The 23,111-nt window shown below is 43.5% G+C and overlaps 1 protein-coding gene across 10 annotated transcripts in view; it reads right to left on the minus strand.

The window, feature by feature from the left end:
* The window catches only part of HECW1 (HECT, C2 and WW domain containing E3 ubiquitin protein ligase 1), a 430,370-nt gene that overhangs the window by 30,295 nt on the left and 376,964 nt on the right, over positions 1–23,111 (minus strand). For all 10 annotated transcript variants that reach the window (XM_032430461.1, XM_032430464.1, XM_032430466.1 and 7 more), the window contains 3 exons: positions 20,179–20,299; positions 19,312–19,425; positions 18,314–18,466 (listed from right to left, as the gene is read on the minus strand). In XM_032430461.1, coding sequence (XP_032286352.1) covers positions 18,314–18,466; positions 19,312–19,425; positions 20,179–20,299 — 388 coding nt within the window. The remainder of the gene's footprint in view (positions 1–18,313; positions 18,467–19,311; positions 19,426–20,178; positions 20,300–23,111) is intronic.

Consider the following 23,111-nt stretch of genomic DNA (forward strand, 5'->3'; position numbering starts at 1 on the left):
AAGAGAGAGAGTGGGGGCGGGGGAGGGAAGGGCAAAGAGAGAGGGAGAGATGGTCCCAAGCAGATGCCTTGATGAGCACAGAGTCCCATGCAGTGGGGCTCCATCTCACTCCCCTGAGATCACAATCTGAGCTGAAACCAAGAGTTGGACATTTAACTGACTGTGCCACCCAGTGCCCCTCAAGTCAAAATATTAATAGTCTTTATTTCTGTGTGGAGATATTTCCTTATGTGAATTAAATTTCTTACAATGCATGCACATTACTGATGTTATAAAATCATATATGTTTATTTACATATAAAATATGCAAGTAAATGTTTCCACTAAGATAAGGAGTGGTAATAGTTCACTGGGTCTGTTGATTAGGTGGTCTCTGCTGCTCATGGAAAGGGCAGTTTTGGTGATGAATACTGACATCAGATTCAGTAGAAGTGAATGAAGGAAAGGAGCCATAACCAGGGGGAGAAGGTAAAGTATAAAGATGGATGAGGGAGAGGAAACTCGCTGGAGCAAGGGCACAGAGGGGATGGGAGCAGATGGATCCAGAGCCTACGGGGAAGGGTCTGTCTTGAACAGAAGGAGGGCGATGCTGGGAAGGTGTCAGCACTGGGCATTTGTAGTTGGGGTGTGAAATTGAGGTGGTTGACTCAGTGTTTTCACTTGAGTAGGATCTGAAGTCATCTCCTCAGAGTGATAGAGACTATTTGGCAGGGGCTTTCAGGATAGTGGAATGGAAGGTGCATCAGTCAAAGGACCGGTGAGCTTTGCTAAAGAACCTGCTGAGGTCAGAGAGTATGATTTAGGATTGTACCATCTCTCAGAATTATTTCTTTTTCTTTGGTGCTAAAGGTACAGGAAACAGCTCTGGCACTGAATGTGGGAGAGTGCATTATGACATTGATCCACGGTGGCGTTTTGCCCATCAGATGGAGTGCAAGCATGGAGGCCCGGGGTGAAGGAAGCCATGCCAGATGGGTAGGGGATGGTGAGTCTGAGGTGCAAATGAACTTGGTGAGCAGCTGTGGTAGGGGGAGGAGGTGGGAACACTGGATGTACAATGATTGATGGTGGGATTTAAAATTTTTCAATTTCAGATATGGCACGGTTCTGGGTGATAATGAGGCTGGGAGGGCCATTGTGGGAAGCAGGTGGCCAGGGTGCAATGTAGGTCAAGGCCTCTGGGGTTAGGTAGATTAGTTCTATTCTCCATACCCACCTTTATTCAGATAATGTTTCAAGGAATGTGTAAAGAATGCCCTCCCTCACACCCCCAAAGTTGTTTAAATATTGCAGATGCAAGGCATGATTTTTATTTGGTTTTCATAGCTCCTTGTGTGAGGAAACAGTGTTGCAATTAGCTGAGAAAACTTGAATTTTTCTTCATCTGCCATGAAAGAGACTCTGCCAACACAAGGTAATGACAGGATATTATCTTCTGATTGCTAATTAGCAACTGAAATGAGTGTCTAGCCCTGATGCCTGCCAAGAGCCTGCTATTAATATCAGCCCTGCAGGGGGCAAACGAGTAAGAACAGGGCTGCTTGGTCCTCAATATGGTGGCCAAATGAGTGACTCCTTTTTAGAGAAAGCTCGTCTAGAAGTATATGATGCAAATCATCTGTGCCTTTTAGTGGGTTGAATGTTGGCCCCCAAAGAAGATATGTCTGTTTCCCAAACCCTGGAACCTGTAAATGGAAAAAAGTTCTTTGTGGATATGCTTAAGGATCTCAAGATGAAATCATCTTGGATTATTTACATGGGCCCTAAATTCACCGACAAATGTCCTTATTAGAGACAGAAGAGAAGACACAGAAACAGAGGGAAAGGCCACAAAAAGAAAGAAGCAGAGATTGGAGTGATGCAGCTACAAGCCAAGAAATTCTCAGAGCCCCCAGAAGCTGAATGAGGTAAGGAAGGATTCTCCTCTAGAGCCTTCAGAAGGAGCATGTCTTTGCCAACACCTTGATTTTGGGCTTCTGGCCTCCAGACTGAGAATACCCAGTTTGTGGTAATTTGGTATGGCAACCCTAGGAAAGGAATAGAGAACATAGAGAATCCAAAAATCCTCTTTAGTTTTCTGGAATGCTTCTCAATAAGCATATTATTGCCTAGTTTGAAAGTTGATCCACTAAAGTCATATATTTCATTTCATGCAAGAGGAGAATTTACCTAATTTCAAATGAGACATGGAGTCTGGTTCCATGCCCAGAATTATGCAGAAAAGTTGACCAGATACGGCCGCTTGCCTGGATAACTAAAATGCTCTGAAATCTACTATATCCTCATCTGAGTAATCCAGGAAAGTGAAGGTTTAAAAGGTCTTAATTATCTGAGCTACACAAAGCAGAGAATATAGGAGAGCAATGTCACTGTGTTCTAAGCAGAATTCATAAAGCCTTATTGACCCTTTAAATGTTGTGTCCCTCTCTTGCCTGTGACTCATTAAGCCATGCACAATATTTTACTAAAACTCAGGTTAAAAAAAAAAAACAATCAATTTGATGAGCCTAAACAAATTTTAGGTCTGCCTTCCTTCCTTCTGACAAATCATAATGAAGTACCTACCATTTTTGAGGAACTGGGCTAGTTGTTGGGCTACTTAGGGAACACAGGAGAAAAGGCTCCCAAGCTCCCATGGGGCATATTGTCTAGTGACATTATTAGGGTTCAGGAAATTATTAGACTTACTGAAGTCTCAACTTCAATGACATTCTATAATTTTCATGTGATTGGCAAAATAATAATGGCTCTGACAACATCAAGTTCTTATGCTACACAGGTCCTGATATGCCCAGGACAGCAGGACTACTTGAAGATATTTAAGTAATTGGTTCTGAATTAACTGTATCGATAGAGGGGGAACATAGGAAACATAAACCAAACAAAATAATAAATAAACATGATATTGAGGTTTGCAACTACGTTTTATTTGGCTTTATTTTTTTGCAGATTTATCTACTGACTGTACTTTTCTTTAGATAATAGAATTAATTGATATTCTTTGGGATTAGAATATAAAAAGACAAAGTCCCTAGAAGTCTGGATAGTAGGGAAAGCCAATCTTGGAGTCTATCTTTGTTATTTGTCATCTGAAAACTGGAAGCCCTTCTTGCCCCTTCTGTGCCCTTAGAGATTCCAAGGTCCTAAGATCTGTGCCCACCCTATATCTGGGGATCTGTGTCTTGGATCATATCATACACCTCCTTAGAAGTCTAGAGTGATTCACATGTATCTTCCATAATGACATTCATTTTTTATTTTTTTTATTTTTTATTTTTATTTTTTAATGAGAGAGAGGGGGGAGGGTCAGAGGGAGAAACAGACTCCCTGCCGAGCAGGGAGCCCGATGCGGGACTCGATCCAGGGACTCCAGGATCATGACCTGAGCCGAAGGCAGTCGCTTAACCAACTGAGCCACCCAGGCGCCCCTTGACATTCATTTTTTTAATTTTTAAATTTTTTAAAGCTTTTATTTATTTGAGAGAGAGAGAGATTGTGTACTAGCGAGTGGGGCGGGGAGGAGCAGAGGGATAGGGAGAAGCAGATTCTCTGCTGAGCAGGGAGCCAGATGCCAGGCTCAGTCCCAGGACCCTGGGAGCATGACCTGAGCTGAAGGCAGACGCTTAACCGACTGAGCCACGCAGGCGCCCTATCACTACGATATTCTTGATCATTAGATTTGTATGTCTGCACCAATTACCCCCCTTCTCAGATCACTCGGATCCCTTGATCCTGTTCTCAACTTAAGGTTAAACATCTGTCCCTGGCTCACCCCTGCAAATGCCATTTTCAACACTTTTTTTCAGACAGCTTTACTCTTCTCAATTTAGGAAACCCATTCTATGGGGTTTACATTGGCCCTGACCCTCTGTTAATTCTAGTTTTTGTTGCTGTCAAACTCCACCCTTCCCACCGCTCTGAATGTACATTTCCTCTCATGAGACTGAGGCGAAACAAAAATAAACCTCTATAGTTTCACATCATTTATGTATTTTTTAAACCTCTTCCGATAGACAGGATGCTGTTGACTCTGTTAATTCTATTTGGTACTTAAACAAATCAGAAAATGAATAACTTTCGTGGGAAGTACATCTTTCAGTGACTTAAACAATAGTTCCGACTTTGTTAATTTTTATACTTAGAAAGAGTCAAGCTTAGGGATTTCTCGGCCATGATATTTGCCACATATGTTAATTTATTCTTGGGCTTGACATTGTTACTAGAGTCCTTTCTTTTCCTTTGTCTTCAAAGCAAATTTTTAAGGTGGGCAGCATCAATTCCCACTTATTTAATCAAGCCATAATAAATGTATTCATAAAAAAGAGTTTGAGTCATGTAATCAAAGCATAATTTTTAATCCCTACTTTCTATGTATGCTGAAGTAAGGTAATGTAAATAGTCTGGTCAAATTAATTAACTGTGATTCTTTCAAAAGCCTTCCTCATTTAAGTCCTAATACACCAGGGAAATCAAGAGAACAGGAAATGGCCTCTCCCATCCTTGCGCAGCAATGAGCTTCTTCCAACCCTCCACCAGCAGGTGATCATACAAAATCTGCTGTAACTTCTTTTCCAATAATATAAGCGCACAGGAGAGCAAAGGTGAAATAACAGCCTGAAAACCCAGATCTCCTGTATGGTGGGAACCTTTTATTTCTTTTCAGTCCTTTCAATTTTAGGTCTACATGGGCATGTCACAGCTTCTCCACTCTTCTCTTCCCATCTACAAATAAGGGATAATAATGTTAAAATTTGCTTACCTACCTCATGGGAGAATTAAAAAGAAGAGTAATTTAATGTTAATAGGTTCTTTGAAGATGAAAAGCACTTCATAATTGCTAAGTTCTATTTTACTTTATAGACCTATCTCAAAGATATTCCTCTTTCCTTATGCTCATAACCATTATTAATTAAAAATAATTATCCTTTCTCGACCTCATTATTTAAGTGCATACAATATTTAGGATGTTCCCACACAACTTATGTTTCTATGCTTTACCCAATATTATTGCCTTCATTTTTGGATCTTTATGTTTCTAACTTCTCACATATTGGTAAATTGAGTGAAAATCTGTTGTTTCTGCCTGCGGTGATTTCATTTCTCTGCATGAAAACTGCATGAACAACTAGTTCTCTTCTTCTCATGCTCTCTGAGGGCTTTTGAAGCTGCCAACATCTCAGCAATGTTTCTGCAAGCGTGGCGACCCTTCTACCCGCATCAGAATCCCTGGGGTGCTTGTTAAAATACAGGTACATAACACAATAAAATAAAATGAAAAAATAAATAAAAATAAATAAATAAAATAATGGGGTGCATAAAACAAAACAAAACAAAATATAGATGCCTGGAAATTAGACTCTGTGGGGTGGGTTCTGGAAATCTGCATTTAAAACAAGTTCTGCGGTTGCCAACTAAAGAGAATCACTAGCTCCAAACCCCTCATCCTTTTTTTTAAACTGGGGGGAAAAAATGGTCTGAAAGTCAGAAGTGAAGTTTTGCTGTAGGCATCAGCCATTGCATTTTATGAACAGACTCCAGAGAAGGGATGGAGTGTAAAGACCTGTCTCTTCTCAAGGCAGATGGTACACTTACTCTTGGCCCACTCACCTGCAGCCACACGCATCTGTCTGTGCCACCTTCCACCCCAATAAATAGGGGAGGGGTTCTTCTTTTTGCCAAAGCTAATCCCCTTCCTGTGTCGCCGGCCTTGTGTACATCTGCTACCTGCACTTGTCCGTTCTTTCCTTCCAACCAGAAAGAGGGAGCTGTCCCCAGTTTAAAGTTTCTCTCTTCACTAGTGTGACAGGTCTTCTTTCCTCCTGCCTCCTCGGGGCTCTTGTCCCATCCATTTCCTGCTCTCTCTTATAATTCAAGTCTTTGCCTCTCCTTATTTTCTCCTCAGAAACCGTACATGCTTCTAGCTGCTCCACGTAGCTAGGCCCCCAGGAAGAGCCATTTTAGGGCTATTGACTACTAATATAAATTTTTTATTGAAGTATAACTGACATACAATATCCTATTAGTTTCAGGTATATGTCATAGTAATTTGATATTTTTATACATCATGAAATGCTCACCATGGTAAGTCTAGTTATCTGTCACCATACAAAGTTATTATAATATTATTGACTATATTCTCTATGCTGTACATTACATCCCCATCTCCCTTAGGAGCCGAACTCCCTTAGGAAAGTGAACACACAGTGCAAACAGCAGGGGCAAGTGCCAACAATAATGACATCCTTGCTACGGAGCTGTTTTGGAATAGGTGTTAGGAAAGTGGAGTTTTGATCCTTTGCGGCGCCCGGTCCTCTAGCAGGGTGACATCTTCCTGCTCCTTGCTCCCATGCCACGCCCAGCATTGTTTTCATTCCCTCTGCTTGGTGCACATTCCTGCCAGCTGAGTGCAGGGTTTGGCCCCAGGCTAGTCTCCCATCTCCACAGCTAATAGTGGGTTGGACTTGGCCCTGGCATCCCCACCAGTGGTTTGCTCTGCTATTGCTCCCTCCTGGTCTACAGGAAGACTGCGGTGCGGTACCTGGCCCTCCTGCGCTGCTGCAGGCCTGCTGGGAGGGACAAGCTGGTCTACCGGGCAGGTGACAGCACTCGGCCTGAGAGAACTGCCTGCCTCAACCCTCCCAAGGAACTCCACATGAATCCCGACTCCGGAGAGGCATGGCCTCTCTCTAAGCTTTACCCCCGAGTCCAGGAGGCAAGTGTCCTGGAAACAAATGATTAAAGCAAGTGGGAGGCTCCCTTCTGGATGCACTAGAAAGAATCAGAGCATGGAGTCAGGGGCCTGACTGCACCGAGGCTCTTGCCTGGTTCCTGCTCAGAGGCTGGGTTAAGCTGATCCAGTAACCAAAGATGTCTAAAAAAATGACTTATTCCAATATTGAACATGTTTTTATGATACTACAAGCCTGCAGAAATATTCTTTATCTTGCAAAAATATTGCTGCCCTTGCTCAGCCATGAGATACTTTTCTTTTCCCAACCCCTTTCCATATGGGAACATAAAAGCAGGGGTTCTCAACAGGGAGACATCTGCCTCCCAGGAGACATTTGGCAAATGTCTGGAGACATTTTGGGTTGTCACAACTGGGGATGGTGGTGGTGGTGGGGATGGTCACTGTACCTAGTGAGCAGAGGCCAGGGACACTGCTAAACATCCTACAACACATGAGAGAGTCCCTACAATAATTATCTAGCCCCAAATGTCACTAGTGCTGAGGCTGAGAAACTATGGATCGAAGGAACCACTCTAGCTCTCTCTAGCACCTTCTGATGTCCCTGCAAAATATCAAGGATAGAACGATAGCATCTACGTTTAAATATGTATGGGGTGCCAGTCACTTTTGCTCTACCTTTACAACCACCATGCAGAATAGGCACTGTTATTTCGAGGAAGCTGAGATTCAGATAGGTTAGGAAAACTGCCCAGGTTCACACAGCAATGAAGAGCTGGAGTAGGAATTTACACGCAGGTTTGCCAGGCTCTGACGTCATCACCTCTGGCTGGGTGGCACCCTGCCTCGGGAGCTGGAGTGCTGCCTCTCTACCAGAAACCATGCTGGGTGCAAAGGGCAAAGACAAAAAAGTGTTGCCTGATCCAGTTTCAAAACCAACGCAAATCTTTACAATGTAAAGACCCAGGGAGGGAGAAGAAGGATCTGAGTGGGCAAGTGAACAGCCACCCAGCACCTGATGGAGACTGGTTCTACTTTCGTTGTTCTAGATACTGGGATTGAACACGAATTCCACTGGCAAGCAGTTTCAGTTAAAAGTGTTTGAGTACCTTTGTTTCTCAAAGAACTCAAGAGAAGATGAAGTTGTTTTTCAGAAGAACATTCAGGAAAGAAATCAGAAAGGAACTACAAAATATTTTAAGTGGGCTTTAAGGGAGGTTGAAACGTGGACCCACATGATTGAGAGAAGAGGGACAGAGGAACAATAGGAACAATAGGGAGCAGGGGACAGTGCCGAAGGAGGACAAAAGAGATGCTGGCCAGGAAAGGCAGATGGTGTCTCAAGGCCTGTGGTCTCAGAACTCAGGTTTGTCCTGAGGATCTGAGGAATCTGGACTTTATTCTGTGGACAGCGGGAATTAGTAAAGAGTTTTGTGCTGAGTAACGGGGGTGGGAGGTGCGTGGAGGTGGGTGGTGGCAGAATAGGATAGAGATGTACACAAGGTATTTATAATATGCCAGAGGAAGCTCACTGCCAGGCAGTCTGTGACCATCACCAAGTCCCCAGGAGTGGGAGTGCACAGAGGAGTTCATGTCTGAGACATGCTTCCCTCTAGTAATTTAGCTAAGCCCTTTGTACTAAAATGGCATTTTAGTCTTTAGGAATTTATTTTAAAAAAATTACACACATGTAATCTTTAGATAAATTCACTAAAATGATCATAGATCATTTTTTAAGCTTGCCTTTTGAGTTTGTTTATGGTATTCCTTTTTTTTTTTTTTTAAGATTTTATTTATTCATTTGACAGAGAGAGACAGAGAGAGAACACAAGCAGGGGGAGCAGCAGAGGGAGAGGGAGAAGCAGGCTCTCCGCTGAGCAGGGAGCCCGATGCGGGCCTCGATCCCAGGACCCTGGGATCATGACCTGAGCCGAAGGCAGACGCTTAACTCACTGAGCCACCCAGGCGCCCCTGTTTATGGTATTTCTGCCATAAAAATTATTTTAATTTTTATATATATTCAAATATGTCTTTTCTATGACAGATTCTAGGGTCCAATCATGATTTAAAAAGTCTCTACCATGCAAGGTTTCTTGTTTCTTTTACGTTCTCAATAATGTTTATGTTCTAGAATATCTATAAGTCACCTAGATTTGCTTGAAGAAATTTTGTTATAATTTTTACATATGCTTTCAGATTAGAGAGAAATTTAACCTAACGTTTTGTTGAACAGCTCATTGTATTGGCATCATTAACTAATGAGTCCATTCTTTTCCAACTGAATTGAATATATTAAATATATTAAATCCTCAGGTCTATTTTTGGATAATGCAAGTGTTCAAAGTGAGCATTCTTTCTAATAGTTTTGAAATTTTACCTACAGTTTCTCGCAAGTTCTGAAGAAAGCTGGGTTAAGAAATGAACAGAATGGACATAGTCACAACAGGTCATGCACATTTTAATGGTGATTTCTAAACTAGTTTATGCGCCATAGTTTCTTGCTAGCACTGTTGGGGAGGCTACTCAGATTCAGCCAGATGGGACCCACGAAGCTCTTGGTCTCCGGAAGACCCTAGCGACTGCTATTGGATGACTTGGGGCAAGGGAGTTTATCTGATCCTGACTCAAATAAAAACTACACACTGAGCTCTTCTGTTAGGAGGGGCCCTGGGAGGCTGACGGGCCAGGAGACATCTAGTGGGATCTTGTGATATTGTGGTTTCTACCTACTAATCCAAGACTCTGCACATGTAGCAAGGGATATTTAAAGTATGTTATCCAGGGCTTCTTAAGTTCCATAAAACTCTACAATTACACTTAATACCCACTTGGCCAATCTCTAAACATGTTCCAAGGAGTCTCCCTCCTCCCTGTACCTCCCCTTGCTAAAGACCTGAAAGCAGAAGATTTTTACCACCCAGGTAGTGTCTGCTTGGAAAGGGAGAGAGGTCAGGGCAGAGGCAGAAGGAGGGAAGAGTCTATATTGCAGTTAGCAAAGGCTCTTGGAGATTTTGACTTGAGAGGTCTTAGAATTCTGGTTATGACACTGATGACGGTTAGATTTGTCACTGACATGAAATGACCACATGGACCTTCTAGTTGTTGAACAGAAACTGATTAAACAGTGTCAGATTTGAAACCTGGTGTCTGAAAATTCTTGCACTGACGATTATGTAAAGAGTGACTCACATCACAGTAACTGCTTAAAGTGATGCATGCTAATATCTAAAACAGAGCATGTCTGGCGTTCCAGCACTCTGCCTCAAAATAGAGAAGCTGTTCACCTATTTCAATTGTTTAGACTTCAGTGCGTCTTAGATGTGCTCTGAGAGAAGTAGCATTTAGCATCACTGAGACAGAAAAAGAATTTCCAGCGGTGATTTTAGAGAGGACAAATTGGTAGAATCTTAAATGACATTCAAAAATGAGCACTGGTTTTCTGAATCTCAAATATTTTGAACTAAAAATTGAAATGAGATTGAAACTCTCATAACCAAGGATTTTTAACTGGGGAGCAAGCCTGCTTTCCTTCCTTCCTTCCTTCCTTCCTTCCTTCCTTCCTTCCTTCCATTCATCCTTGTTGCCTCCCTCCCATACTTCTTTCTTTCTTTGCTTCCACGCATATTTATTGAGTGCCAAGTTTGTGTTTAGGAAAACAAGACCCTGGTCTTACAGGGCTTACATTCTAGGGGGAGAGACAAACAATAATGAGTTATAAATATACAAGATAAATATACTTTATTTCATATAGCAATAAGTTCTGTCACTATGAAAAGCTCTTAAGTTGGAGAGTTATAAATGGATAGGCTATTTTAAATCAAGTGATCAGGGAAGGCCTTTAGAGGAGATGTTTAAGCTGAATGTGAATCTTTCCTATTCAAGCAAAATAATGTGAAAGTATACGCATTTTGCACCGTTCATACTTTGTATTAGACATAAAAATAAGTTTAGGGCTTTGCACATTTATAGCTTTGTCACCTCCATTCAAAATATATGAGAATTTTTTACTTGGAATTTTCTTATATATCACTTTATAGCAAGTGGAAAATTTCATATACTCAATCCTCCATCATCTATAATTCATTACCAAGTTTTGCTTTTGCCCATTCTCCTTCTGAAATAACTTGATTCCCATTGCTTTTGCCCTACTTTATTTTCTTTTGAAAGAACTATTCCAACAGCCTCTTAAATGACACCTCCGTTGCCCACTCCAATTCAGCTACTTATAACCAGAGTTGACTTTCTAAAATACAGATCTGATCAAGACATTCCTCTAAAAATATTACATTGTCATCTTCATGATAAAATTCAAACTCCCTGGCATGCCATCAGATGCCCTTTCCTACCAATATGAGGATGCCTTTATAGTCTCTTTCTCTCTATTTTGTAGCCATACCAAATGGATGGTGTGTTCATATGTGTTCACTCCTCCACCCTGCTGTGAATGTTGGGACCTCTATCTGGAAGTCCCTTTCCCCCATTCATTCATTCATTTGACAGAGAGAGCATGAGCAGGGGGAGGGGCAGAGGGAGAAGGAGAGGGAGAAGCAGGCTTCCCGCAGAGCAAGGAGACCGATGCGGGGCTCGATCCCAGGACCCTGGGATCATGACCAGAGCTGAAGGCAGATGCTTAACGACTGAGCCACCCAGGCGCCCCAATTTCCCACTCATTCCTAAAGCTCCTGTACCTAATACTGATTACCATACAATGTGGTAAGTGCACAATGAGGTATATATAACAATTGTCACATTGTATTGTAATTTGCCCAATTAATCACCTGCCTTTGCCCTAGTATGGGGTCTAGAGCCTGATGCTAGAGCCAGGCTGCCTGGGTTCCAAGCCCTACTGGGTTGGTGACTCTCTCTGTGAAATTGGTTGTATCTGTACCTTATTGTCTTCATCTGTGTCCGTATCTTCATCTACTCAGTATCTGGGTTGTAATATTGTCATGTGAAAATGTCTAGAACAGTGCCCGGCATGGTTAGTAAGCTTTCAATGGATGTTTTATTATGTAGCTTTATATTAACTTCTGTATTTCCAGGGCCATAAAATCAGCATACAATAGAGATTAAAAGAATAAAAAGATCAGCATATGAACACCTCATTAATATGCAAATGGCAAAGAATGAAGATATAGACTTTGGAATATTACTTTGAGATTTCTGTAGTCAAAGACACATATGATAGACACATAGAGCTTAGCAAATGGTAACATTTCTAGTGGGTGGACTGGAAGTCCTGAGTTGTAGAAGCTCTTCTATTTATTTTTAATCCTTGCCTTTCACGTTCATGGGTTTCCCACCGTTCTTTGCCTTGCACGGTAACCTTGGGGACAGGCTGCTATGGGCGGCAATATCTGGAGGTCCCTTGCCCTCTGGTTTATGGGTGGTTTGGCCAATGGGACTGGAGGATGGAAGAAGAGTGTCGAGATGCTCTTTCCCAGCCAATTGCTGCCTGACTCATGTATGGCAGGGCTGCATTCATCTGTGACCGCAGCTTTTAGGGAAGGACCAACAGGGCTTCAGCTCCATCTCCTCTCTCTTACTTGTCATGAGTGTTTTATCACTGCTGACTTTGACAGGGTCCTTCTCAATTTGTAAAGTCAGTGGTACAAATAAGTAAAGAAACATCAATTACAAGAAGTCCTTTCAGGTCTATGACCAAAAAAAAAAAATCAGATTTTTTTCAGTTTACTTAATGTGTGTATATAGATTCCTCACTATATTCGTTCATATTGGGACCTCTCAACATCCGAGTAGAAACAAAGGGAAGTAGGTGGAATCCATATGCCCCCATGTACAGGCTTTGGATTTCATTGGCTGTTTCCCAGTGTATGTGCAGCCCACACAGAGCAAGCAGGAGCCAGAGAACTTCAGGTAGCTGCAGTCAAATGGCAGCGTGCGGGGAAGCCTCCTCTGCCCATCTCTCTGGGTGGTGGCTGGCCGGGAAGCAGCTGATGGGGAGGCCCAGGGCAGTGTGAGAAGAGGTAGAGGCTTTCCATCAGTAACAGGCAGTTTGGGCACTGGGCAGAACAGCGTGCAAAGCTCCCAGGGGACATGTGCATTTACTGCTGACATTGTAAGGGCTTTAAAATCACAGATGATAAAAAAGTGTGACCTTTGAGCAATTAATTGCACATGGAAGGTATGAGCCCTCTATTTTAATGTCCTGTTACAAGGAAGTGACTAGTGTGGCTTGTGGAACAACACTCATTTATGCAGCCAATCCTCAAAGACATGTTATTTTGAACACCTCAAATTGGTAGGCATGTGCTAGAGTAAAAATAAGATGGACCCATCTGCTTCGGGGCTCAGCTAGCTCTGTAGGGGTACAGGAGATGGGGGTGAACCAGGAGGGTAGCTGGTAAGGTGAGGGCCAGCACCCAAGAGGTCACCTAGGAGGGACTCTACCCGAGCTCTGCACCTGCAGGGCTGAGGGCGGGACCTCCCTGGTGGTAGCATCCGCAGCTACCGGGCAGGTGAAGCAGGAAGGGGCGGAGCTGACCTTGCTTGTCTGAAGGGCTCAGAGCCAGGACCTCCGGGCATGGCCTGTGAGACCAGGGAGCAGCACGCTGAACAGGAGCAGGAGACTTCCCCCACCCACCCTGTACAGAGGGCTTTATAGAAACAAATCTCAGTGTTCCGCATAGCTTTTCCCTCTGTCCACTTTTGAACAGAGTAGAGCTCCTTCTAGGAGCCAGCTCAGACTCCCCAACTTTGACAAGTATTTAGGCTGAACCCTCAGCCCATAGCAAGGCTAGACCCTCTGGCCACCCAGAAATCGAACGTTTTGTTCACCACCCAAAGGAAGCACTAATTGTGGTGCCTTTTCTGTCCACTCATTTCAGCACTGTCCAATAGAACTTTCTGCAGTGAATGAAATGTTCTAGGTCTCCATGATCCGGTAGGGTAACCACTAGCCACATGTGAGTGGTAAGCCCTTGAAGTGTGACTAGTGCCACTGAAGAACTGAAATGTTCACTCTTTGATTTAATAGTCCTCCTGAATGACAGATTTGTTTTTATGTTATAGGCACTATGAGTCATTAAGAAGATCACATTTCCTTCTGTGTTGGCTGCTAGGAAGCGTGCCAGTTTTGGGTCCCATGCCCTCAAGGGCATATAATCTCATGGTGTGCATAGCTTACACCCCTGCTCCTATGAAGCTTACTTTTCCAGGGGGAATCACACAAAACAGAGTACAGGACACAGAAGAAGGCCAGTGAAAGATAAAGACTATTAAAAAAAAAAAAAAGACCAGTGAAAGCATGCCTCCTCCAGCCACAGCTGAGCAATGTTTCAATCCTGGGTGATGCTGGCATCCCGTACACCTGACCAGTTTTCTCACTGCTTATTTCTGGTGTGTAGAATGAAAAGGCAGGCAGGGGGCGGGAGTCCCTCCTCCTTCCAGGCAGACCCCTACCCGGGCCTGTTCTGCATCAGGGACGATTCCCAGCTTTACAAAACCAAGGCTGGGACCATGATGGGTCCTCTAGGTGTGATGTATTGACACACCAAGAATCATCTTCCTGACAGCCCATGTGGATCATGGGATAAAGAGTCCTGGGGAGTGAGGAAGGAAGGAGAGCCATGCACCTAGATCTGAGATCAGCCACGGCCCTGCCCATCCTGCTGGTGGGGGTGTGGCACCTGCTTTGAGATTTGAGAACTCAGGATTCACTGATGAACTCCACAGTGTCGTCAACCTCCCAGCTGCAGGGTGACACTGACAAAGCCTCAGGCAGGGGCCTCAGGACCCACTTGTTGCCCACCCATTGTGCAAGGCCCAGAGTGACTCCAAGGTGTGAGCCTTCCTTGGCGCCCCTCATTAAAATGTCTACAAAGGAGCTGACCGAACATTTGAGGGTGCTCAGTTTTCTTTGTAAAACTATTTGCTACTAGGCACAAGGACGGCTCCTAGGAAAATACCCAGAAGGAATAATCGCAGCATTATCATCTCACTGAGATGCCCACAGCCCAGCAGGGCTTCCCATCTAAAGCTAAAGCAAGCTGTGCCCCAGTGACTCAAGTTTTCTCAGCCATGGCTGTGACCACCCAAAGGAAACTTGCTCCCTGCTCCCAGGCCCCCACAGTGCTGATGAAAGAAGAGTCAGACTCCACGTGAGGTTCACTGGATAGTCTGGCACCTGTGCTGGTTCTGCATCCCCGCTTCTCCACCAGCCCAGGGTGCAGGGCACTGGAGGTTTGGAGTGGCAGCCTTGCATCGGAGGGCAAGTCCCTGCTCACTTTATGACAGTTCGCCATCCAGTGTGCAGCACTACAGGGCCTCGTCTGCCTGGGCTCCGTGGAGATTGTTAGTTGCTCAGAAAGCTACCTGCAATTTTGGTCCAGGCCGCACAGCAAACATACTCAACATGCGTGGGCACCTCAGCAGATGAAAGTCCCCACGCCCTTTCCTTTGGAAAGACAGCGGTTGGTTAGCACCTCCAGGGTAGGTACTTCTGGGCCTTTGACATTTATAAAGCATTCATCCAGAGAACTCTGCTAATGCTTGCAACAGCCCTGTTTGACAGTTTCCTTCCTCACTGCAATAAAGTATAACTTACACATTGACACAGCTGTCTTCAGTCCCGCAGTGCCAGAGATGAGCAGAAGGAAACCGAGTCAGGTTGAGAGCAGGGGCTGGGCAGCAGGCTAGCCAGCCTCCCCAGGGGAAGGTGACTGAGGCCACTCTCAAGTAGCAAGCCACAAGTCCACTGAGTCTTGTGCTTCTCATTAGGCCCTTGTCTGTGGCCTTACTCCATGTTTGCACTAAAATGTGCTTGGCTGCAAGGTTCCCTTCAAAACATTGGGTCCCTACACATCCCCTCTGCCTCCACCTCTCCAGACGGCCTCCCCCTTCCCCAGCAGGTGTCTCCTGAGCATCTTCTGCTCCCACCAGGGTGTTCCTCCCTGGTCATGCTCCTCCCAGGAGCTCGGCTCTCTGGTTGCTCCTTCTTATCTTTCTCAGGGACCTGTGAGTCTGCCCATGCCTTGCACATCCATGTTGTCCACCTTGTTGTGCGCCTTGGCTCTGCTCATCTTCTGCACAAGCTCCGAGGGCTCTCATCTTCTCTCAAAGTTGAGCCACTCCACCATCTCCCAAATCTCAATTTCTAGCCCAGCTGCTTTCCAGCTAACTAGGGCCATAGTTTTAGTTACATAATGTATCAATCTGTCCTTATTGAAGAAACTGCAAACTACCTGCCAAAGAGTGAATTCCTCATCTTTCCTCTAAACATCATTTAGGGGAGCCTGGGTGGCTCAGTCATTGAGCATCTGACTCTTGGTTTCGGCTCAGGTCATGATCTCGTGGTGGTGAGATGGAGCGCTGTGCTGGGCTCTGCACTTGGTGTAGAGTCTGCCTCAGATTATTTCTCCCTCTTGCTCATGTGCTCTCTCTCTCTCAAATAAATTAATAAAATCTTTGAATATCGTTTACCTCACATAACTCCCATCACAGCTAATAGTATCAGTCCACCCAACCAGGCAACTCTGGACATATACTATGCTTCTCTCCCTCCCTCTCCTCTATATTACTTCAGTGAACCAACTAGTTCAATCTCTTCTCCCTCCAAGATGCCCCTCAAGTCAGTCTCTTCCTTTCTTGGACACCACCTCTGCCTGAGTTTGAACCCCTTGACTCATCAACAGCTTTAGACCTGGTCTTACTCTTTCCAGTCTTACCTCCTCAAATGTGTCTCCATGCAATGGCAAGATTTACTCTTCAAAACCACAAATCCAATTACAGTATTCTCCATATAGGGTATGACCATCTGCCTCTCTCTTCTGTCCCCAGCCCCACTTCCCATCACAACCCTGAGGTCATTCTCTGCTCTGATATGTCTACACTGCTTGCTGAAGCCTCCATTCCCTCTCATGCCTTTCAATTCTTAATTCCCATTTTGGCTCCTGAGCATATCTTCTCTCCCCTTCTCTGCCAAGACTGGGTATAATCATCCCCTCTTTTTGTAAGATCCACTGGCTTCACTCCCCACACACCACCCCCTACCTTGGGTGGAGTGAGACATTTTCCTTGTGATTTAATACAATTCTCAGGCTTATATATGCATCCTAGGCTTACACACACAGGGTTTTAAGACACTGTAGCATAGTTTTTGGTCTACTCCTGTGCTGCTCCCATTACCACTCCACCACTCCTTGGGGGAAAGAGCTTGCTCATTTCATCTTTGTGTCTTCCTGGCACATAGAATGTGTTTGGTTTATAACTGCTAAATTAATGAAGGCATCCCCTTACACAACACCTTAGCATAGTCATATGTGGCATAATATTTGATGACAATATTTCTTCATTGATTGCTGATTGTAATTCATGACTTCTAAGACACCATCTTAAATGTCATGCTCACAAACTAAGGGACAATTGAGGGATCGTATTAAGGATAATCTGTGTATGTACGTACTCTTGTGTCATGGGGCTACAGCACTCTCTACTGTTGGAATGAACCCTGCCTGATGTGACCTAAGTCAGAGCTGGCATTCAATCCTCAGGGCCACAAATCCCCTTAATGGCCACTTACGTGCTCCACCTGTCCTGCCTCTGTGTTTCTGCCTCATAGACTTCAGCATCCACTTATTGATAAATGACAGGAAAAGGAACAATAATGGGCAAATTTTGGTTCTTCACTTGTGCCAAACACTTAATGCAGATACACTGCTGCCTCAGCTCAAGAACTTCAAGGCTAAGAGTTTTTAGAGAGAGAGGTCATGTGCAATAGCTGGAATTCTTAGCAGAGGTGGGTTATTCTGATGCTATAAACCAAAATACGGGCATTTGGGCTCTAAGCCAGGAGGCTAGGGATCACCCCAGGAGCTCCCTTCCCCAGCAGCCATCACAACACATCATAAATGAGCAATGTTAAATAAGAACCCACATTAGCAGTTTCCGGGACTCATTTCCCTCTTAACAGCAGGAGCTCCTACAGTGAGAGTAGGAATAATTTTCAAATCAGGTGTGGTGGTGCCACAGCAGGAAAAAGCTTGCATCCTAGATGTCCCATGCGACTTTCTGGAGACTTCTAATAGCCGTATCTGAGGAATCTCACACACAGAATGGCATACAATGGACTGATAGTTATTTTCTTACACATCTCAGTAAGTGGTAATAGATGCCTCCATAAAAGAGAACCAAAGAGATAATGGATTTTCAAGCCAGGAGGATGTTCAGCAGACTTACTTCACAGTAAGATGCAGAAGCTGATGTCTACAGTGCTAGGGCCACTGGTCCACAGTCAAAACATTTCAAACCCATGAATACTGCCAAAGACTCTTATAATTTTAGTAGACTTTTCAACATTTGGTAAGAATTGCAACATTCATCTATGTCTGTTTACCTTAGTGTTTCCTCAGAAGGCAATTACTGGATCTTACATCCATTTGCCGTTGATAGTAAATTTGCAGTGTCTTTAGTAATTTATTTCATGTTCTGAGTGAAAACTAACAGAATCTTCCTTCTAGGGCTTTGTTGTTCCCTTTCATTACACCTCTTAATATCTGGCCCACTGCTCTAAACAAGAAATAGTGCTGCTCAAGTCAGTACTACTGACTTCTGACTAAGAAAGACCAGAACTTTCAAACATAAGAAAGCAAGCCTCCCAGATCTTACCATTCAAGATGGTTTTCCACAAATGCTGACATGGGGCTGATCTGCACTGTGTAGGTATCATTTGCAGAGTACTCAAAGAGTCCGTAGTAAGGGTTGAATAGCTCCTGAGACAAAAGGAAGAAGAACTCTCTCGAAGGACCACTGTAGTCCAGGCTGCAAAGGAAGCAGAGGTCCAGGAAGCTCGTTACATGTGGGGGGTAGAGGCCTGTTTCTATCCAAGTGCTAGGGTGTTCTTTCAGAGTCAGCACAGGGAAAGCAGAGAACAGCCTCTGTTCCTTATAGTGGATCCCTGTGGGAGCATAATTTGCTGTAGAAAATGAGGATGCAGTTTAGGGATGTTTCTTACTAGATGTCCATGAATAAATTCTTAGGGCAGTGTTTTTTAACCTTTATTCAGTCATATGACACCTATTGGATAAAACACACAGCTGGCCCATTAAAAAGAAGGACCTTGCTCTGAGAGGCATAAAAGAGTTTCCCGTGATAGTACATGTGTGTGAATTGAAAAAACTTCCAAGTTTTTTCTGATATGCCTTCCTAGGTAGGCTTGTCCTCCACTGTTGAGATAGTTTTTTTTTTTTTTTTTTTTTTTTTACAAAATAACTAATATGTTATGAACAATTTGCTATGTAGTTATATATGTGCACTCTAGGAGGAGGAGCTTTTTGATCAGAGACTCAAAAGTGTACATCACCCGAGAAAGTAAAGATCCAATAGCTTAAGTCTGTATTTTTGGCTTAGTGTATTTTTGGCATGGTGTAAGTGTGTAACCTCAGACTCTAGCACATGCCAATAATCTTGGGCTTTTGAAGAACATGAATTCTAAAGCTTGGCAATACCTGGAGAGAGAAAGGCCTCCTGGAAGGACATGATCAGAATCACCTTGGGGCAAAGGCTAAGAGCCACCCTCTTCTTTCTTGAGAAAAATCACCAAGATCTGCTGACTCTGGCCTGCCCACATTGAATGAGGTGTCTGCATAAAACTGCTGGTGCCTCACCCCTCCTCTCCAACAAAGGTGACGTAGAGCTTGTTTCGCTGAAGCTCCTTCCGGGAATAGGCCATCACCTGATTGAAGGTTCCCTCCAACAGATGATCCCGACGAATGATGAGCCTGGGGAGAAGCCATATGGGCAGTGAGTAGTGGCTCTGAGCTCTGATGTTGGAGAGTGTTCTAGATGAGTTGTGAGTGCCTGAGCTTACGGTCTCACTCCCTGGCCTCTCCAACGAGGTGCAGATTCCATGAGTTCAGCAATGGATTTATTTTAATGCTCTTTTCAAAACACTGGGAGCACAAGGACAACATGTACATTTTTATAATTGGACGCACTCCATCATATTCGACTACTTTTAGGATTCTTTCGATCAATTCCAAAGACTCTCTTAAGTTGGATTCCTGAGTTTAGATTTAAATTTTAAGGATGAAAATAATAAACCCAGAGGGGGAAAAATATAACTATTCACTTAGACCTCAGTTACAAAGTTATAGAATACATGAATTTGACTAATGAGTTAAATTTGTCCCAAGAGTAAGTAAGAGGAAATATACAATTTTTTTTTTTATTTAGTTCAAGATTCTTGGTTTTCTGAAAAGGTCTACCATTAATTTTATATATGCCTTTGTCTGAAATCTGTTTTTTTATCTCTCTCTTTCTCTTCTCTTTCCTTCCTTCCTGCTTCTCTTCCAGTTTAACTTCCTTTCTTCTTTCTTCCCAGCTTCTTTTTTTTAAACCTTCCTCCCTTCTATGAACATAACTGTTACCACACCATGCAATCCAATCTCCAAAAAGTATCACAAAGGTATAGGGGAGAAAAGGATAGGAACATCTAGCATCTGAATTCAGTGACCAAGCACTGGAGCACTCACTTAATTTTCCCTGGACCCTGACCAAATCCTTTGGCTTCCAGTTTTCGGTAGAAATTGCGGAGCTTGGCCTCAAAGTCTCTCCGGTAGGGTGAAGGGGCTCTTGCACTGGCTCTCTGTAAGCCTGCAGAGAGAAGCACATGGTCTGAAGGTCATCACTGATATGTGGAGCAATGTTAGAAGAAGGGTCAACCAGAGATACATTCCCATGTCTTCTTATTTTTCTTCTCAAAAAAGTTTCCCTTGATTTCCATTACTTTCAGTTTCTTTTATAATAAATGGAAATAATCTAATAAAGAGAAAAATGAATTCTGATGACAATAAACATTTATGTCTTCCAGTCCACTTCAAGTTGTATTTCTCTTAAAAATACCTTGGTGAGCATATGTACTGGCTTAATTGTACTTAAATAATCTAAATCAACAAATCAAGCTAGTCTAAATTTTTCTTGCGTAAGTTTTTATATTATAAGTGATTGTAATGAGGCAACTCAGACAACACATGTGTATGTCATACTTCTCTAACTATATTGACCCTAAAATAAACATAGGTGTCCAGTAGGGCCCAGAGCATTGAGGAATTTATATTAGACTATCTTGCATCATAGAAGAAACATTTGTAATAATAATAATAATAATGACTTGTTGATTTTTTATAGAAGAGAGTTTTTATATCACTTAGAATGCTTTGTGAATGCTTTATTATTCTTATACACATTTTAATGAGAAAAGGAGTGGAAAAAATGACATTCTTCTCCAGGTTTTACAGATGGCCAGAATCATGGCTTGCCCCTTCAATAACTACTATATTCCAGGTATTGAATTAATATTCTAAAGAAGATTGATACCAACAAACTCACAGGAAGGAGAATATAATTACAAGTTGAGATGATTGCTACCCATGAAGGAAAGGAACTCAGTTCTTTGATATCACAGAACACTCTGGCCAAGTTCAGGAAGGCTTCCCTGGGGAATATCTGAAGAATAAGTAAGCATGAATTGGACCGAATTAGTTGGGAAAGGCTTCCATTTAACTAAGACAAGAGATGAGCTGGGAGAAGAGCAATCTAGGTAGAGGGTCAGCATGTGTAAAGGTACTGCAGCAGAATGGAAAGTGGTGCTCCAGTTTATCTGGAGCACAGGGTACAAGGATCAGAGTGATGCAAAACAAGGCTTGAGAGGTGGGTAGATGATCAAACAGGATAAGGTCCATTCTGCTAAACAATTTTGTTTAATACTAAGCACAATAGGAAGCCATTGCACAAGGACTGACATGATGACACTTGAGTTATGAAAACATCAGTCTTTCTGCAGTGGAGAGAAAAATGAAAGGACTGGGGTGGGTTTAGAAAGCTTAAATTGGACTAGGGTGGTGTCAGTGGAGGTGAGAAGTGGATAAACTGAGGTGTGTTTAGGAGGCAATGAACTGGACATAGGCAATGAGGGAGAGGTGGGCTTTAGATTTTGTAATTGAAGGGACTGCAGTGATAGTCATTGAGATGGGGTACAATGGAAGAAGAACAAATTTGTGGGGGAGAGCACGAGTTCAGCTTTCGATGGTGCTGCTTTTGAATGTTCAATTGGAAAGAGACACGGTTTGAGAGAGAGAAGAGAAGAAACCTGGGACTGAGTCTTGGGCATGGTAGGAAGTGAAGGATGTGTCTGCATCGGTGGCCAAAGAAGTCGTTGAAATGCATACTGTAGTGTCATAGAAGCTTACTGAAGGGGTGACTTAAGAGGGAGAGCCGTCAGTGATGTCAAATGTGGCTTAATGTTAAATGTGAGAATCACCCACTGGACTGTGTGTCTGGAGGTCATGGTGACCTTAGTGAAGACACCTCCTCTAATGCACCGGTGTAGAGTGGAAGGAGGGGTAGGCTTGGTAGGCTTGGTAGGCTTGTAGGATCGGTAGCAGGCATTTGAGAAAATGTCTACCTAATGGCTTCAGTTTTCTTAGTGAAGGGAGAAGGGACATCATTTGCCAGGAGAGACACAGAGGTTTGAGGGGAGCATAAACATTCGAAATAGCAGTGGAGGGGCACCTGGGTGGCTCAGTCAGTTAAGTGTCTGACTCTTGATTTTGGCTCAGGTCATGATCCCAGGGTTGTGAGATCAAGCCCTGTGTCAGGCTTCATGCTAGGCGTGGAGCCTGCTTAAGATTCTCTCTCTCCATCTCCATCTGCCCCTCCCCCTGCTTGTATGTGCTCTCTCTCTCTCTCTCTCTAAAAAAAAGAAAGAAAGAAAGAAAATAAATAGCAGTAGAGAAGTTTACCTAGGAAACGTGGTAGAGTTTTCTTCTGGGTGTTCAAGGTCCAGGTGAGGTGAGAGATGACTAATTTATATTTGTAATCTGCCCTGTCAGATGAATTTGCCCAAGAATGCCTGAGCATAGATGTAGAGGAAGCAGATAGTATGTGTATCTAGGGGCAGAGTTCTGCAAACAAAATGGAGAGGACTGGGGAGTTTAGGCCACTGGCACAGATGTTACCAAAAAAATGAACCGTGGAATCTATGCTGGATAAGGGAAGAACAGAAAGGAAAGGAGAGACGGGCGTGAACTAGAGGTCCTGATGAGGACAAAGGACAGCAATGGGGAGAGTAGTTGAACAAGCATGTTGGATGGGAGTAAGATGCTTGAATCAGTGATTTTAGAGATGACAACAGGGGTGGGAAGATGACTGTGGGAACAAGTGGTTGCAGTGGGGGGAAGGTCATTGCAGACCAGAAATTCCAGAAACCAGGAGGCCAGGGAAATGAATGGGTGTCCTTGTGTATGTTGAAGTCATTCAGGATGATGGAAGCACTTGGGAAGGAGAGTGAGACTATGAGACAGGTACCACAGTCTTTGAGAAAGAGAGAAAGGCCGGTAGATGACAGCAATTGGGGGTGGTGGGGAGAGACAGCTGAGTAGTATAAGCAAGGAAGCATGAAGGTCAC

Source organism: Phoca vitulina, unplaced genomic scaffold (assembly GCF_004348235.1).
Source record: "Phoca vitulina isolate PV1807 unplaced genomic scaffold, GSC_HSeal_1.0 scaffold44, whole genome shotgun sequence".
NCBI lineage: Eukaryota > Metazoa > Chordata > Mammalia > Carnivora > Phocidae > Phoca > Phoca vitulina.